Genomic DNA, 19,021 nt, shown 5'->3' with positions numbered 1-19,021 from the left:
AATTTAAAATATTTTTTGTCTTTTTTTCAAAGTTGGCCTTGATATACGGCAAAGATATACAGTCTTTTACTTAACACCGAAAACAATGGGAAGTAAAGTGGTTACAGATCAAAAACTGAAAGCCAAGTCTTCACTTGATATGTATTATGGCTCACCACAAAGTCTGCCAGCAGCAAAAGTAGATACAGGTAAACGGTCAGATCACAACATCTGGCTAATACCAAAGTCAACAGAAAATTGAATTTTGCTTTCACTAGAGAGCTGGATCTTTGTTTATCCATATTGTTTCTTTCTCAGTTATAATAAAAATACAATGCTGCTGCTTCTGCTTGCGGTACTACAGTGCAATTCTTTGATGAATTTGAAAGTAACAAAAATCATGGATGTTCGGTATCTAATATTAATGTTTGAATTTGGGAATGTGGTAGTGCCTCTCTTTTTCAGTAGCACTGATTAATTTCTTTCCAATTACATTGTTTGAAGAGCCCAAAGTTTTGTTGAAGGCAACAAAATTCTAGTGATACAGATTACTTCTAGCCCATCTCTTACTGCATGAAGTACTGTCTCAACAATACATATGAAATAAAAAATGAGCATTTCTGTATTATCTAGGAGGCATTTCTAAACAAGAGATTACTTACAAGAAATATGGAAACAGAGAATGCAACCATCGCTGTAAAAATAAAGATGTGTGTGGACATGACTGCTGTAAGTTTCATTATAACTACTATTTCTGTTACTTTTAGACAAATATAATTTAGAATAGCTTAATTTATACCAATAGTTACATTAACAGAAGCAATGTAAGCGAGAGGGTGAGGCCTGAGTTGTTGCTATGATGCAGTCGTAGAAGTGGTAATAAAAAGCTTTGTCAATAACACTTTTGTAGGCACTACAATGATTAATAGTATTTTTCAGAACATCTAGCATATGATTTAAGAGCAATGTCGAGCTTGTTACACTTTTATATAAATATTGGTGTGTTAAATCTTTTAGGATCTTCTAATAGAAGATACTAAACTTACTGGCAAAGTTTCCATTCATCTGGAAAGAATTAGGATTTATCCCTTCTAAACTAATCTGAAGATTATTTTAATTCCTGTTCTCAGGTAAAACTGGAGTACCTCCAAAGTCTGAGATGAATGGAGATTCAAAGTTTTCTTTTTACCTTGCTGATTTAAGGAGCAGGAACTCAATTTCATCTGTACCCCCAGTAAAACGGTTAAAGGTTCATTCGAATACATAGATTTATTTTAATCTTTTATGTATTTGTATATATTGTTTGCAGAGAGAATTTTATAACTAAATATAAACATTCAAGTTTGTCTTTTCTGTGTGGAATGCAAAAAGCAAAGAAGTACAAAGGTACCAAAAGCCCAGGAATCATTGAGAGGTTCTTTGTGGCTGCTTGGAATGCTTCCAATGATCCACTTCTGTGCACGTACTCCTTGTTTTTATTTTTATGGCATTTGGTAGATTGCGGTGGGCGAGTTACAGAGGCATTGTTGGAAGGTACTGTACTGTGACTTGGTTTTGGCAAAGTATGACCTGAATGAAAACAAATAGTGGTATTTATCAGAGTAATGCTACTAAAAGATCTTGTTGCATTGACAGGTAGATCCACTTCTTTGTAAGAAAACCAACCATGTTAGTTTTTAACCTCTGAAAGATTTCATGGCGTACACTTTACCCCTTTGAACATAGTACTAAACTAGTTCTTTCTGCAGCAAGAACGGTATTTGAGATACTGGAGTGTTTTATTTCCTCCTCACAGTTTTGTTTGCTTGTTTGTTTGCAAGAGAATGATTTAGCCTATAGCTAATACAGATGAGAGTTAGTGATAACCAGTCTGACTTTGCCAAGGTGCTCAGATAATTCCACTAGAAGCATGTAATTCAAACCTTTTTAACTGATTATGTTAGATAAGCAGACATCAGAAAGATTTCATATATGATCTTTAAAAAATATGCTAACTTGATACAGTATTAATGTCATTAAGATTGTTAAAAAACTATGGTTTTCAATATGTTTATATCTTATCAGTTACAATAATCTGCTTTCTTTAGATGCAGATGTTAAATCAAGCTCAAAATGTGGACCTCAAACAATTCGTTTTTACACCTAAATCTCTGTTGCCAGCATTGCCAAGGTACTGGTTAATACAAGTAACAAAAAAGAAATGTCTTATTTTAGATAATACATTAAATTGTAACAATTAAAAACTGTTTTCTGAATAAACAAGTATTTTACTGACATTTCACTGATTTTTCTGTAATTATTATTTTTTTAATAGGTCTAGCAATAAAGAGTCATCTTCATCACCCTCAGTGGGTGAGGGAGATAATGTTAGTAGGTTAGGAGTATCTCAGAAACAACTGCAATCCTGGAATTATGGAAGGAGTGGTAAGTTACTGCCTGTGTTTGAAATTACGATTTTTCACTGTTTTGATTTTAGTACACGTGTAAATGCAAACTTGCCAAAATGACTACAGCAACCAGTAATGCAACCAGGATTATAGAACACTGAATGTATAGGGAAATATAGTGGCCTTAATTGGCTTGCTTTCTAGCATCAGTAAGAATTTCTAATGTAGATCTAAGCATCTAAATATACCTTTCAATAAAACAGTAATGACTAAATCAAATATATTAGGGTCCAAATCTATAAATACTTCCTGAAGGGTATGACTGTAATGTATTTCCACTGAAGCCACTTGTAATGCAAGAGGTATTTTACCTCTATATCTATTCTTTTCCCTTTCTGCTGGAAGAAGTTAGTGAAATACGAGCTTTTGATAGTTGACAAAATATGACCATTTAGTAACTGAGTTAATAACTAGTAAAACATCTCTATCTGGAAAAAAAATTCCTCTTTCTGTATTTGGTGACAGTAGATTGATGTGAATCAGTTTTTAATTAATTTGGCTAATAAGTAGGAGCTCCAATGTTTAGGTCATACTCAGACATATAAGAAACACTGCTGAAATGAACTGAAATGGTTTTTAGTTCATGCTGTCTTACATATTGGCAGCTATACTGCATAATTTCATTTTTACTTAATATTTTGATGATGGGATTGTAATCCTATTCCTTTAAATTAATGTTTCTTATTTTCCTGCCATACTATTATACCTGCCATAGTTGTTATCTAGTCTTAAGATGGAAGACTGTTGCATAGCCATATCATTAGTTGCTGGGGTGGGCCAGGCAGTTAGTGTATGATATGATTGTGTGAAAAGAATAAAGTAATGGGAAGACAGATGGATATTCCAGTATAGCTATAGTCTGTGCTCAAGAACATCTTGAGGCAAATCATGCAGGATCAAGGGGACATAGTAGATACTGCTGACTGAAAACCCTCTGCATTGAATAGCAGCAGCAAAGGTGACTTTGGCCATATTGATTGGGCCACCTGCATTTAAAAAGATGCACCAAAAATAGTTCTAATGAAGTAAGGCATCCGTTTATATTATTTTTATAGGGTTAACTGCATCTGTAATATGGTATCTTTCAATTCCATACAAAAAAAAAGTAGGTAATTAAAAATATACTGTGAAATTTTAGTAACCTAAACCTATAATTTTTTTAAAGTCTGTGCGTCTGTGCAGTAATGCACCATGCTGACTGTGCACATCCAAAATTACAATAGCAGTGCCTTCCTGGTGTTACCAGTGTCTGTGGAACAGCATTTTTGATTTGAGCCTGTCCTGCTCCTTCTCTGTTGAAAGGGAGACCGGGATCAGGGTTTCTTAGGCGTATTAGGGCCGTGACAACAGAATGAAGATTTCAGCACTGTCTGATGCTGGAGGGTAGTATGGCAGAAGAGAGATGAAAAAAATTAGGAGCGACAATTGAACTGGTGATGAAAAGAGAGACTACAACAAACAAAAGGGAAAGAGGGTAAGAGAGGAAACAGGAGAGTCTTCTTTGCACCAGAAAAAAAGTATTTTAAAACATTACCTATCACATTTTAATTAAGAATTTTAACAACAATGCTTGAAAATGTGTTTATCATGGCTGGTTCTTAGGCATTAGATGTATGGGAGGAAGACAGCATTCAGAGTGTTTTGGAAAACTGGAAAGAAGAAAGGACTGAATTAAAAGTATTAAATTTGGAATCTAACAGTGCTTCTGACAAAGGGAAAGAATGAAATTGCAGTGATTTTTATAAGGCCTGTTTTTCTAGAATCTATGCTGAGGATAACTTTTCTCAAAATAATGCTGAGGAAAAAGTGCATATGTGACAGTCCTCCTTTCAATAGATTGAACAACTGGTTGTAAAACAGAACATTTTTTATACTTGTCCATTACAAATGTATTACAGCTTTCTCTTGGAAACATTCAGTGTTTGTGAGTGAGAAGAACCAAGAGATAATAGCATTAAAAAAAAAAAAAAGTTAAAAATCTTTAATACATAACTTGACTGATACAGATAAAAGCAGATCTTGTTTTCAGATGCTTTGGATGTGGACTTTAAACTGACAGATGATGTTTGGGATGATATTGATGATGAGAAATTAGTATTTGCTAGCAACTTTACCAGTAGAGAATTAGGTAAGGTTATTTTAACAAAATTCTTTGTTTCCTACATACAAATTATTTTACAGGCTATTATTTGAGAATAATTTATTATAGTATACAATGAATAGAACTACCTGAAATATTTTGGTTAATTTACTTGACCACCAGGTTTATTACTCTGCCTTGAATGTCACCTACATTGAGACAAATCTAATATGGAAGAGAGAGTTGAGAAAGCCATAATGAAAAATTTTTTGGATGGCCTGCAACTGCATATTTGTTATTTTATCTGACTGCGTGTCTCTGCTTACGTTTTACATTAGCCTAAAACTCACCGCAGAAATATTTCAAGTGTTAAGATATTTGAATAATTTTCAAACTATTATTTATCAGATTTTGTAAAATATTTACAAGGGGTTTTGGCTGTTTTGTGACTCAGTTTTTAAAACTTTCATTCTTATGTGGAACGTGGAAATATCTGCCTTCAAATTCCAGATGAGTGTGAACCACTTTGCCAGTATACAAGAAGCAAAGCTACAAATGACATTTCAAAAGAGTAAGCATTATATAATTTATTACAGTTTTATTCAGTTAAAAATATTGTCTATTTCACATTTATTGGTATGATTAAATGTATAGAAAGTTGTTCACTCATAAAAGTGAGTGAAATTTCAACTTTTTAAAGGTATGAATTGTTGAATTATTTTAATTTTTTTTATTTAAGTGTGGAGGGAAATAAATAGAAAATCCTGAACTGAAAAGTAAATAATTTTGCACTTCTGTAAAAATACTTAAATTATTCAACTTGATATTTTCAGTTCATGCACCTTACAAGATGAGACCAATATTCACAACTCAGTTGTTTCTGTGGTTAATAGCACATCAAAAGTGAATTTATCTGTACAGAGTGAAAATATAAATATGGTGAGTAAAAATATTTTAATAATAGAATTTCCTACAATTAGAGTATTTTGTTTGTAAATATATTTACCATATCTGACTTATGAATCAGTTTGGACATACTGAATTTCTGAACCTTTCTGTGTTGTCCAAACATGCATACATCCTATGCTTAGTGTGATATTCATGATACAAAGAACTAGGACTTGAATTTACTTTATATAGCATGACTTCAAAACTATTTACTCAATTTGATTGTGATTTTGCAAGTCATCCAGTATATAATTATATTTATCATGAGTTTGGTCCTTGTCAAATACCATAATATCAATATAAATGTATGTACTACATACTACAACAATGTGGCAGTTTCTCTTTTGGTTAATTATTTTAACCATATACACTTTTTAACATTTACATTGCAGTTCAGTTTTCAAGAAAAAAAGCATTCAAATCCTTCACAAGAGCTGAAAAATATGCAGTGTTCTTCGATCTCAAAAATAATCTCAGACTCTTCCAAATTCACTAGGAAAGAGGATTTTTTTATTTTCACGAAAGAACAGGAAAAAGAAGTGGATCCCAGGTAATAAAAAGTTGTGTATGTTTTTCTGTTGCCTCAGTGTTCCCATCCTTAGTTCTTCATGGAACACAGACCTTTAGGCGATGTGTTAATTTATAACATTCATTTTAAAAAGATGAATTTTCACAATAGTAGTAGCAATTAACTTTTCTTAGAAAGGAAAATACTTTAAAATTATTTTGCTTGTCTTGGTATTTCTTGACTATACTTTGTATAGTGTTTCCGATTTCATAGGTTTTGATGTACTATACCTAATTTAATTTTTTTGTTTGCTTACTCTTCATTAGATATCTTCTTGATGATGAAATCAATGATGTCAAGCCCTTTCTTGGAATATTTGATGGCATTTTGTAAAACATACACAAAATAAATTGTAAGTGCTAGGGAAAAAAATGTTAGTCATTTTTACAGAGTGAAGCCTTCAAATCCAGTTAAGAGAATTTGATTTCTGTTGTATACTTATTTACTAATAGCTGGATTGCTGCATAGAGTAGATAATAACAAAGTTGATGTCTAATTTATGGAATTCTATCTTATTTTGAAAAGTATTTAAATATTTGTTTATTGACCTTGCTGTTTTCAGGATTACAAAGAAAAATATTGGAACGTGTCAAAGGAGAGTAGTTCTTAAACTGAGAATGCTTCTATAGATAAAGTAAAAATCACATAAGGGAAAGTAAGCTATTTATTACATGCCCTGCTCACAAGTACTCTTTAAATGAATGAAAGACTCTTTCCTCAGAAATTTCTTAATACTTTTTGGTTTTGTCTTTCAGTTTCTCTAATGCTGAATTTTTCATAGCACTGATTCTGTAAAATAATTAGATTTACAAGTAAAAGTAATAGAATGGTAAGTTATTCTAGACTATATTCCTTTTGACAGTGCTATCAACTTGTTAATAAAAAAGTGCAACTTCAATTGAATGTGTTACCAGACTCTCAACAAACCAGTTGTAAAATGTCTATAAACAATATTCTAAAGTTGTGTTTGGCTGTTCACTTTGACACCTGAGGTCATAAAATGGATATTTATGTGTCCTAGTACAGATTTAGGCAACCAAGCATTGGATTTGGATATCTTCTTGTAGCTCTAGTGGTTGAACAGTAGACCTTGCAAGTTCAATAGTTAGAAAAATACATTATATTGCCTAAAATCCAAGAGAATGTTAATTTTCACTGTTAATTATTCAAAATGTGTGGAATTAAAATGTTAAAATCACACATGGAAATTTAGCTGTCTGTTTGTGCAACATTGTTTGTGGTGCAACCAAATGCAACCATGTTTTGCTGCACTACCTGGTTGTATTTCTCTCAGCTAATAACATTTTACTTGACTCCAGTGTTTCCTTACACTTTTGACTTGCTTTCTGGTATAACTCTGTCCATATGAAAGAATGGCTTAGCCCAAGCAGCCTCAACACTCACCACTTTATATGTTTTTGACTGTGCAAATTCCAGCAGGCCCAAGCTTATAACTTATTTTGCTGTACCTCCAATATTTCATTGTATCTGGAGGTTAGTAGTATGCGAGATCTCTTTTTGTCTCAATTTTTTTTTTAAATTAAACTTCCAGACTGAGGTAATTCAGAAGTACTATACTACTGCTATGTTTAGCCCAGCAGTCGTAGTCATGTACATCCTAGTCACTTCCCAGCTCTGTGCCAGGGTGACATTTAAGAATGCAGAGTGCCAAATGTAATTTTAGGTGCTCCAGAGAATCTTCCCTTGGCTCCATCTACCGTGCCAGAAGAGCAGTGGTCTCCCACATGGAGATGTTCCAGGTCCTCTAGGACATCTAAAATGGTACTTGATGCTGATGTTTAAGCATCTCTCTGCTCTCCCTGCTGCTTGAAATACACAAAATTTTTTTTCAATTTATAGTTCATATTTACATAGCATTCTTTAATTGCCTTTATATCCTGCCTTTCCCTGGGGTTTTAGCTTGCAACAACTAATCAAGCTATTCCTGAGTTTCTTCAAGTTTGACAAAAGCTTTTACATGGCAACACAAAGCTGAGCTTCAAACATGGAAAATAGGAGAGGAAGGAAACAATACAATCTTGTGATCATATAATTTATATAATCTTGTGATTATACAGCTTGCAACTTTCCAAAACCTCACTCATCTGCTGGTTGCTCAGGCCTCGCCTGCAAACCAGGGATGCTTCTGATGCACTTTTCCCGCTAGTCTGCATGAAGCTGCTTCTAAAGGTTCTGAACTGTGAGGTTAACGACTGTAGTAGAAGTTGATTGTGGTTAGGTCTTCATAAAAATTAGTAAGGTAAGCTTGTATTTATTTCTCTGTACTAAGGAAGTAGTTTTTCCAGATGTTTTTTGGCCCCATTTCTACACTGAAGGTATATTTCCATTTTTCTGGGAAATATTTTGGTAGTTTATCTAATGTCTAGAAAGTAATTGACATTATTGCTTTTTTGCTTCAATTTTTATATAGTCTAAATATAACCACTTGTTTTTAGTCAGTTTATAGGAGTAGGTTTATATTTAGACTATTTATATTTAGACTATTACTTCAAAGAAAATTATCCTTGCAGGCGGGTATTTTATTTTCCTCGTAGTTTTCCCTAGTGCAGGAGTTCAGTAGTCATTATTGGGTTTCTTCAAGATTCAGGCTGATTAATTTTCTGATACTGTATTCATATTGTTTCTTTTTGATTTTTAAAAGGCTTTAATTTCCAATTTGATCCATAGTCAGAACACAGGATAACAAATGCATTTCAGTACTTTCAAGACTATTCAGAGTACTTTGCAGATGGTTTATAAGATCATTTCCTGTCTCTGTTTCTCGCAAGAAATCAGCATCCTATATCATCCTTGGAAAATTACAAAATTGTGCTATTGCTGCTGACAGCAATAGATGCTGTCATAGATTTCAGAATATAAATCTTTCAATACTGCAATGTCTTTCAGTAATATTGAACCTCTGGTGCAAAAACTTTTTTTTTTTAGAGTTAAGGGCTTTATTTGGCATTGTTGTTTTGCTTCATTATTCATATTCACTCTATGACTCTTTAAAGTCTAAATGGCTTTCAGAAAACCAATTTGGAAGTACTTATATGCTGAAGTGTTCTCTATCTCAGGAGAAGGAATGACTTTTCATATGGTAGCATTTGTTATTGTTCCATTTTTCAAATATTAATAATTGAAAGATGAAAAGTGATAACCATAGTAGGTCTCTGGCAGTAATTAACTGCAGATACACAGTGACTATACTTCAAAACAAATACAGGCAGAAAGAGCAAACTGACTGCAGAATTAGAAAAACCTAGTCAAATCTGAATTTATTTTTCTTAAATTAAACTTCCAAAGTGAGCTAATCCAGAATTACTATACTACTGCTATGTTTAGCCCACCTCCTGCCCATCACCATCTTCTGATTTCCATGGCAATCTGGTGGCTCCCGGGCAGGAACAGTGGTGTTTCTCCACAGATGATTTATATGAATGACCAGGGCACCAAAATCCCAGGTCATACCCCAAAATGTAAGTATAGACATAGCTATGAAGAGCTGTAATTTTAGTCATTTAACTGAATCACCTTAATTGATAAACCTAGTTTACCTGGACTCCTTGTGTAGTCACTAGATAGGGGCAGACACTGTCAGAAGACGATTCAGATTTTAAGTGGGCTGAATTGCTCTCTGGTGGAACTTGCCAAATTACCTATGATGAAAGTGACCACATACAGTTAGCATGGAGAAGCTGATAAATTCAGCCTGTGCTATAAATTCACAGCCAGGCTCACTGAATATTGCCTTTCTTGTGCACATGAAACACCTGAGTTCTTTTATCCACATAAGGATCCAACTTTTCTAAGTTGAATAGTCTTATTTCTGTACAGCAAGAGATGGCTGTGCGCCAGTAATGTTGCTGCATGCAGCTTCCTTTCAGGTGCTGCCCAGATGATAAAACAGACTAATTAAATTCAACAGGATAATGTCAGAAAATTTCACTAAGCTACTACCAATAGATAAAATACAGACTAAAACATAAAAACATTGTTAAAGTCTGAAAGGATCCTTGTTTTTAATTCTGCATAGAGTTGTAATATTAAATGAGTGTCTTGAGTTTGAATCAGTGGGATTGTATAAGTAATTCTTTGGGGATACAGCAGAATGCCACAGACTTTAGTCTGGGGATGATTCTATAAAATTTACATTATAAAAATTCTGTTTCCCATAATGGAGTAGTAAAAGAAAATTCATTGTGACAAGAAGTCAGATTTTACTATCTTACTTGTCTGATTCTCCGTAATAAAATACATGCTCATACCTGCTTTTAATTTAACTTCAACTTCCTTATATGCTTCCTTGTCCTATCACATATATTGGTTTCAAAATATAAACTGAGGTCAACCGTATCTGTGCTTGAAGAAAATGCAATATGCACTCAAAACCCATGATCTTCAAAAATTGTTAGAAGAAAAATAAGTATAGTGTTTAAACATGTTGCCAGACACATCTGTGTATAAGGTACATTCATAGCATATAGAATACTGTAAATGTATTGGGGCATGATTTTAATTGTATGCAGCATGTCTCATGATCATTTTAATTACTTAGACTTTATTTATGTATTTGGAGACTTTAATGGGTTAAACATTACAGTAATTGTTAATAATGGCAGTTGTGACAAGTCAGACTCCTGTTATTTGGGTATATCTTTACTTAGATATACTGTCACAGAATACTTACGTGAGTTATAAAAGTTGGTGCTCTTAAAGGCAGTCAGCATAATGATAAAGAGTGAACAGAAGTCACCATTCTGAAAAATAGTTAAAATCAGTCATTTTGTAGAGCACAAATGATACCTCTCTAAGGCATCATTATGACAGAATCAGTGGTATCTCTTCTAAAAGAAAGGGTATCTTGCATACCTCTTCATGTCATCTCTTCTGCTTTTTATGTAGAAGGAAGAGAGCAGTATCATGTCAATTGTTTTACTGACAGATCTTTAAATGATCTCCATGAAATGAGATCCATGAATGCCTGGGTTTTTTCTAGCTCCTTTGCTTAACAAGGAAATAGAAAAGGAGGTACTGGTCAGGGTAAAATTCACTTCCTGCAGAGGACTAACAGCACATTGAATTTATTGAAGGCTTACATGAGAATAAACTGAGGCACATACAGTGTGCTAATAGTTTGCAGTGATGAAGCTCAGCTTGACTGAAAAAAATCAGATAGAAAAAGGGCAGTGGTTTATGGGCTGCCACTGTTCAGCTGAAATAAGGGCCACCCCAGTTGAACCATATTTCTGTATTTGTTCTTTAAACCTATCTGAGATAAAATATCTGTCCAAGCCCTCACTTTTCTCCCAGTGTTGTAACTCTTGGTCTCCGTGTGCTCTCCACAGGTATTTCAGATGGAGGGGGCTGTGGTAAGGACTCCATCCTCCTAAGTGATTTGTCTCACTGTTGCTCTTCCCTGTGGTTGTGAAGTGACTGGAAAAGCTGTGCTACTGTTAACTTGCAGTCCTGCACTGCATGTCCTGTTCTTAACAAGAGGTCCCAATCCAGACAGTTTATACCAGTTAGGGAGAGTTGTTTCCCAATTCGCTTTAGTATGCTAGCCACCACACTAAAACACTGCACTTTCATTCTGGTCTTGTGGGATGTGCTTTCAGTGTTCCTGAGTCTGGCCTCCTGGGGTTTTTAGATGGATTGTTACCATGTGCCAGGACTTGAGGGGCACATCTCTTTGGTAGTGTGTGAAAATATTACACATTTTGCAGAAATGCAGTAGATTATACTGGGTGGACATACTTTGTATAAAGAAGGTATATGTTCTTTGAAATGTAATAAAAGTGCCTAGATAAGGAATTTCTTCCTGTATTTAAGATATACTACATGGAGCTAGCATGTAATGATGATACAGACTGTCCTTTTGATTGATGCTACATGACAATTTCTGCATTTTTAGATAGTTGAGCATAAGGAAAAACGCAAAACATTTTGGTTTGAAGGCTGTAAGGGTGTTTTGTTTATATAAATGAAACAATGTTTCTTTTGTAACTGTGAAACTTCCTATTAGAGGATGCATGTAACTTTCAAAATAAAAAAGATGCTTGTAACTGTAAATGGCTATGATATATTTGCTGCTCCCCCACCCATTTAGAGGCAAAACCTATTTATGAGGCTTTATTAAGTGCAAATAATTCCCATGGCTTCAGGACAGAAGAAACAGCTGCAGAATATAGTCTGATTTGCATATAAATGACACGATTTCTGCTCAGAAAAGGATATTGAAAAATACATATTTCTAGAGTGAAAACCTGATAGTCACACATATTAAGGTCAGCTTGTGTAACTTTTTTTAAAATGCTGCATGTTGATACCTGATCACGCTTCCAGCTAGATTCAGGCTCTGTCAGTTGTGCCCACTATGAAATTGTGAATTTCTTCTTTTGAGCTAATTAAGCTATCATTTGTAGAAATAGATTCCAAAACATTTATCTCAACACTTTAAGCACTTAAAAGTGCTCAGAATATTTATTAATGCAAGTAGGCAGCTCCAAACTTGGCACTTTTCCTTCAGTACTGTGAATTTGTGATGCGAGGGAATTCCTATTGTTTGGGTAAGACAGAAAAAGTCCTGCTAATTTGCTGTCCTGGTTTCATCTGGGATGTAGTTAGCTGTCTTCCTAGTAGCTGGTACAGTGCTATGTTTTGAGTTCAGTATGTGAAGAATGTTGATAACACTGATGTTTTCAGTTGTTGCTCAGTAGTGTTTAGACTACAGTCAAGGATTTTTCAGCTTCTCATGCCCAGCCAGGGCACCTGACCCAAACTGGCCAACAGTGTATTCCATACCATGTGATGTCCCATCTAGTTTAGGAACTGGGAAGTGGGTGGGGGGCAGGGGATTCGCCGCTTGGGGACTGGCTGGGTGTCGGTCGGCGGGGGGTGAGCAATTGCCCTGCGCATCATTTGTACATTTCGATCCTTTTATTACTGCTGTTGTCATTTTATTAGTGTTATCATTATCATTATTAGTCTCTTCTTTTCTGTTCTATTAAATTGTTCTTATCTCAACCCAGGAGTTTTACTTCTTTTCCTGATTTTCTCCCCCATCCCACTGGATGGGGGGGGAGTGAGTGAGCGGCTGCGTGGTGCTTAGTTGCTGGCTGGGGTTAAACCACGACATTTGCTCTAGTCACTATAATAAATAGTAGGATATAATTAAAGCAGACACAGGGATATTACTTTTACTGTCCCAGATAGTTTCCTCAGGTTATCTTTACTTTTGAAGATAAGTTCATGCTTCTAAAATCTCTGCCTGACATAGGCCACCACTGACCAACTGAGATGCACGGCCAAACCAAAAAAAAAGTGTTTCAAAGCTAAAGTTATATATGCCATTTTATCCCAGTTGTTCCAGCTCATTGCACAAATTCTCTAAAATATGATATTTTAGTAGAAGTATAACTTGATTATTTTAATAATTAACTGTCTTCAACATAGTAGTCATCTAAGTGCTGAACTTGGATGTTACACTATTCAGCATGGCTTCAGCACCAATATTTGTACAGAGCTTAGGCACCAGCAAAGCCAAGCTCTGCAGAACAGACCCCTACCACTCCCAGGCAAGCTGGCAGAGCTCCCCCAGAATCTTGGGGAATACCCTTGGGAAGTCAGCTGGTGTGAGAGAAAGTGAACACAGGGTTCCAGTCAACCAGCCACTTCCCTCCCTGAAAGGCTGTGACTGTGACTTCGCAATGGAGTGTTCATTTACTGACAGGTTCCTGCTACTTCTTAGATATATCCTGACATGAAAGACGTTGGAGAGCCAGGCAGTAAAGGGTTTGGAAGAGACCTGCCAAGCCCTGCTTGGCAAAGGCCTTACTGAGCTGAATGCCATTCCCAGAAGCGATAGATTGTCTACTCAGAGAGATTGATTTGCCACAGTGAATTGTGATTAGTCTGAATGCCTCTTGGAGAGGCTTGATACTGTTTAGTAAAGAAAAAATGAAAGTAGTGCTGTCCAGAAACTTGGATGTGCAGGTCAGAACTTCCTTTTTAGCAATTTCTTTCAGTTTATAAAGACTATTAATTTATCTGAATGAAAATGAGGCAGTAGAGTTTATTACTAGGATTCTGATTTTTTTTTTTTTTCCTGGTTGTGGTGTAATATTTTACCTGTTGTAGTCCAGACTTGTTGGGTTACTTAGGTGCAGGAAATAAACAACTTCTGTCCCAGGGCTCCATTCTTGTGTCTTACATGTTATGCCTAGAGGAGGTTTTTCTGTCTAGCTGGGATTTTCTACTCAAAGAATAGTCTCCCAGCAGCTGGATCATTAACATTTTCAGTATCTCCTCAATGATAAAGATTTTAGGCTCTGAGGTCAATTGGGTGGTTTCTAAAAAATGTACTAATAGATGTAAAAGGAGCATTCACCAAAGCATCAACACATTATCAAACAATTTTATTTCAGGAGTATGGCAGTAGAAGTGATTAAGAAAGTGTGGGCCATGAAATAGGTCTGCTTATCTTGTGATACATCACAGAGATGCATTTCAGAGACTGGAGGCTTGCTTAGTGAGGAAAATAACCTGTATTAAGAAGATAGGAGGTACGAGTGGATCTCCCTCCCTCTCTCACGGGTGCAGTTGTCTCAGGCAACCATATTAGCAGAAGCTTAGATGCCATTCTTAGCTTCTGGAACAGATTTACCAAACTGACAGTGCATGCTGAGGATGATAGTAATAAAATGGGCAGTGTGTTCTAGAAGAAAATAAAGTTGGCAGCCTGGAATAGTGAACAGCTTCAGATAAGCATGTGGTTCAACAGAAATTAGTCTCTGTCCATAGAATTTATAGCAGCCAATCAGAAGTGCTCTTTCAGTTCAAGCAGTTAATAATATCTCAGCACTGTAGCTTAAGGGATACAATTTTCAAAATTATTGTAGTGTGGGACCGATAAATTTCAGCACAAAGAAGGCAGTATTCCATATAATTTATTTTAGATTTCCATCTAGGGTATGTTCTGACACTCCACATGAAAGTCAAATTGTCCATGTAAAATGGTTTTCAGGTGATAAGTTGACCCCTGGGGTTTTAGTAAAATAATAGATCCAGAATTCTATCTGACTCTCCAATCTATAAAAGCTAGTTATCAGCTATTTGAAGGATTTGATAAGAAGGAGAAAAAAAAAAAAAGAGCTTTTGTATAGTGACATTTTTCTCATTAATGGGGACAATGTTAGAATCACAAACTCCTCCTGGATTTGGTAGTAAATACTCTGCTGACATGTGTTTTGGGAGGTGGTTGTTCTGTGTGAGGAGTGTATGTGTCTAATCCTCTCTGATATGCATATGGAACAAGGAATATTTCTAATAGACACTACAGCCCTTCAAAGGAAGGGAGTTTACTGTGCCACCATCTGGCCATTATTTTTCAATGCATTCTATCACCAGAGCCTACCTCTGCAGTTTTGCTGGAGAATGACTGTCTTATGGTGCCTAGAGAAACACACGGAGAATAACAACAAACATTTTTTCCTGCCACCATTCTTCAGTATTTAAATGTAGTGCAAAATAAACGGTAACCTGAAAAGAAATGAAGTATAACTTGAAGTTCTTGTCTGAACACTCTTATAGGACCTGCTGTAAATTTTTTTCTAACTTTGTTGTTTTATTTACTTGTATTTTCTTGAGAATACTTACAAGTAGTTCCTAGTGTACTGTGTGGCTTCACTGCCAGTTTAAGCAGATCCAAAGTTAGGTAGAAGCTTTGTTGCATTTTGTTTTAGTAGATGGGTGTATCTGCCTGTACATGCCTATGAAATGCAGCATTAGTAAGTAATGGGGGAAGGTGACAGTAAGATAAGACTAGTCATAGTGACAGTAGAAGCAGCTTGCCTAATAAAATACTAAAAGCATGTTTATGTTTAGTGCACTTGAGTGTCCCTTTGAATTTTGAGCAAAGAAAATACCTCCTTTTTAAAAACAACTATGCTCAAGAAAACTTTGCTTTTCTGTCTGTGTAAACAAAAAGGATTGTCTCAAATTAAAACCCAAGTCTCTCTTCAGTTGTTCCTCACATTAACCACTGTCCTGGATTTTCCCTGCTTGTGTCTGTGATCAGCTTTTAGTTCACTGCAGAAGTATTGCCTGTTATGCTCTGTTCACTGGGAATTTTGCAGGACATGAAGAAGGCTGCAAGGAGGGCTCCTGTTTGCTTCCTGCATTCTGGGCTACTGGGGGAAGAGGCAGATGTCTCCTCTTCGGAGAGGAACTCAGGAGTGGGGACATCTGACACTCCGAAGTGGGGTAGAGAAGGGAAATGCAGTGAGCCAAGATCTTGTAGGCAGTGTCATGGAGGAGCTGGGATTTTGCTTGCGGGACAGAGCCAAGCTTTAGAAGTGATAGGAGAAATCAGGGTTCCCTAGAGCAGGCTAAGGGGTATCTGTGATGGTCTGTGAACCATTTGGAAATTCTCAGATTGGAAGTAAGATTGGAAAGAAAGATCTACCCTGCAGTGACACAATGGGGAGATTAATTTTCAAGCTTTTCTATTTAATCTAGCTCTCCAAAAGATCACACTTCTTGTGATTTAAAGAATAGCTCTGTCCTGCCATTCTATTAACACCTGCTCTTAGAAATCTGGATTCTGTGGGTGTGCTTATGAGAAGGAAAAGCTTCTACCTAAAGACAATTGCTAATTCAAGGTCGCTGTGGATAGGATCAAAAAGACCTAACTACTCTTAAACCTTGCCTTTTTCTGGTTTTGTTTGGTTGGTTTTAGCTTTACAGAGATAATTGGTCCCACAAGTGGGTAAGTTGTAACAGATGTGGGACAGGCCTGTTCACTCGAGTGAACTCCTGCTCACTCAGGTACATATGAGGTCTACTGGAGTGTGCTCAAAAGCAAAGTGTCTGTCACGTTCTTAAAGTGCTTTTCTTCTGGAAGAGCAGATCTGAGGAGCAGAAGAGTTTATGAGTAACACTGACATCTGCTATTGACTGGATTTAATCTGCATTAACCCTTTCCAAAGTAGCTATATATTCTCCTTTGGGTTGTTTGTCACTCTGAGGCCGATTTTAAAATGTGTCATCCAATTTCAAGGTTTCAGGTGTTAGCACTGAAACATTTACCTATCCATTGAGTTAATCACCAAAACATTTGTATTTGTGGCCCTGGTTAATGGTAGGCTGCACCTTTTGCTTACTTGAAGCCCTGTGATTTCCTTTCCTGGGGTGGGATGATGCACAGAAGGAAGTAAAGTACTTTATCTGTATTCCTTTATATGTTCTGGAAGTGCTCGGCTGATAGTGTCAGGTGCTGTAGCTGTCTAAGTGTTCACTGAAAAACCTGTGACTGCAGCCATAGGTAGAGCTGGTGTCAGACATGGAAACATCATGATACAGGCCTGCAAGGAGAGTCCCAGGGCTCTGGATCAGGGAAGGCATGCAGAGCAGCCATGTATCCAGCATCAGCCTCCTCCTCAGAGCTTACGCTGGGACAAGGACAGCAATCCATTCCACCAACAGGGTAAGATTACTAAGGAAGCCTCTCATAGATGTGTTTTTAATAAAAAGTCCCTCCCATGACTCTTAATGTGGGAGTGGGGCATCTGGCCTAAGACTTAATTCAGTTCATCTTGTAAGTAAAAAAAAAAAACAAGAGGAAAAAACACTGGACAAAGTATTGCCTCCCTCAGAGCCACAGCTTTAGGAACCATCTGTTGCTTACATGAAGCACTGAGGCTTCTGGAGCAATGTAGGCATGTTAAGTTAGGGACATTCCTTACGTTCATTGGCTGTATTTTGCCCTGTCTCTCCCACAGACAAACGTTACGCAGATGCCATGTTTTCTACTGCTAGACAAGGTTGCACTGACTGGCCAGACATTTTTGGCAGTTAGTATGACTGGAACGTGCTTGTGTAGACATGGGAAACTAACCAGTAATGAAAGTACTCACTCAGAGTGCAATTCTGTGTTAAGCATGTTCTGGCAGAAGAGCTTGTTGATGCTGCTGAGCTCTGCTCCTGCCTTGTAACTGCCCAGCTGTTGTGCCAATCCCGTTGTTCTGTAGGGTTGTTGTGTGAAATTAGTTAAAACAAATGTGTGAGTAATCTCCACTCCACCCCACCCTGCTTCTGAGAAGCTTGTCTCTTATCTCTTGGCAAAGCTGTTACCGCTGGGAAAAAAGCGCATGTGTGCAAAGAGCAAAGCAGACTAAAATGTTATCTTCCACAGTTATATTTCACTCATCCTTAAATTGGAAAATAGCTTTTGTTTCATGTAGATGACAAGTGAACTACATAACATTAATAAAACAGAGATCCTAAATCCTGCTTGGAATTGCCATTGGTGGCTATTAATGTGTTTTCAATTGTATTTTTTATTTGTAGCTTAGCAATAACTCACCAAGATGTGGTTCTGCTTGTTAGCTTTAGAGGAGGTTGAAAGTGCTCGAGACGCTCCAAGATTTCATCGAGCTTCACAGCCTTCCACGTTGCCTTGAAACTGTGCCGGGTTTTGTATCTCTAGTGAAAGAGCTGAGAAAAGAAGAGCATTAAATTTACATTTCCAGTTGGTATGCGGATGGAATGGGAAATGAGCTCTTTGCCACCAAAAGGAATTGGCAATATAATTTCAAGTACTGGCTAACATCTGCAAACATCTGTGCTTCCCCACAGACTCTGACAAGAGGTTTCAGAAGATACGTCTTTAAAAGGGTCATTGAGGAATACAACCCCCAGGATGCACCGCACGCTAAGTGTTTTAATATGTCTTTCACACGGGCCTCGTATTGGACCCTTCCCCTTCTTCATTAGGCTCCCAGTCGCCGGCCCGAGGCACGCCGAGGGACCACCCGCCCGCCTTGCACCGACTGGGCGCGGAAACCCCCCGTTGCGTACTGCGGCGACGCCGCCCCGTTCCCTTCCCGCAGGCGGACGGGTGGTCCAAGGCGCCGCCGGGCTGAACGCTGCCCGACGGCCCGCTCCCCGCGCGGGGGTACAGCGTCCCGGCGCCGGGCTCCCCGCGGGGCGCCGGGCCCG

The 19,021-nt window shown here is 36.9% G+C and overlaps 1 protein-coding gene across 1 annotated transcript in view; it reads left to right on the top strand.

The window, feature by feature from the left end:
- The window catches only part of HFM1 (HFM1, ATP-dependent DNA helicase homolog (S. cerevisiae)), a 39,521-nt gene extending 33,166 nt beyond the window's left edge, over positions 1-6,355 (top strand). Inside the window, exons 30-38 of the mRNA XM_010582751.1 lie at positions 613-708; positions 1,110-1,228; positions 2,067-2,149; positions 2,294-2,403; positions 4,456-4,554; positions 5,017-5,077; positions 5,340-5,445; positions 5,847-6,004; positions 6,289-6,355. Coding sequence (XP_010581053.1) covers positions 613-708; positions 1,110-1,228; positions 2,067-2,149; positions 2,294-2,403; positions 4,456-4,554; positions 5,017-5,077; positions 5,340-5,445; positions 5,847-6,004; positions 6,289-6,355 — 899 coding nt within the window. The remainder of the gene's footprint in view (positions 1-612; positions 709-1,109; positions 1,229-2,066; positions 2,150-2,293; positions 2,404-4,455; positions 4,555-5,016; positions 5,078-5,339; positions 5,446-5,846; positions 6,005-6,288) is intronic.
- Positions 6,356-19,021: the final 12,666 nt, after the last annotated feature.

Source organism: Haliaeetus leucocephalus, unplaced genomic scaffold (assembly GCF_000737465.1).
Source record: "Haliaeetus leucocephalus isolate CR32 unplaced genomic scaffold, Haliaeetus_leucocephalus-4.0 Scaffold848, whole genome shotgun sequence".
NCBI lineage: Eukaryota > Metazoa > Chordata > Aves > Accipitriformes > Accipitridae > Haliaeetus > Haliaeetus leucocephalus.
Note: the sequence above shows the minus strand (reverse complement) of the source record. Positions and strands in the feature narration are given on the sequence as shown.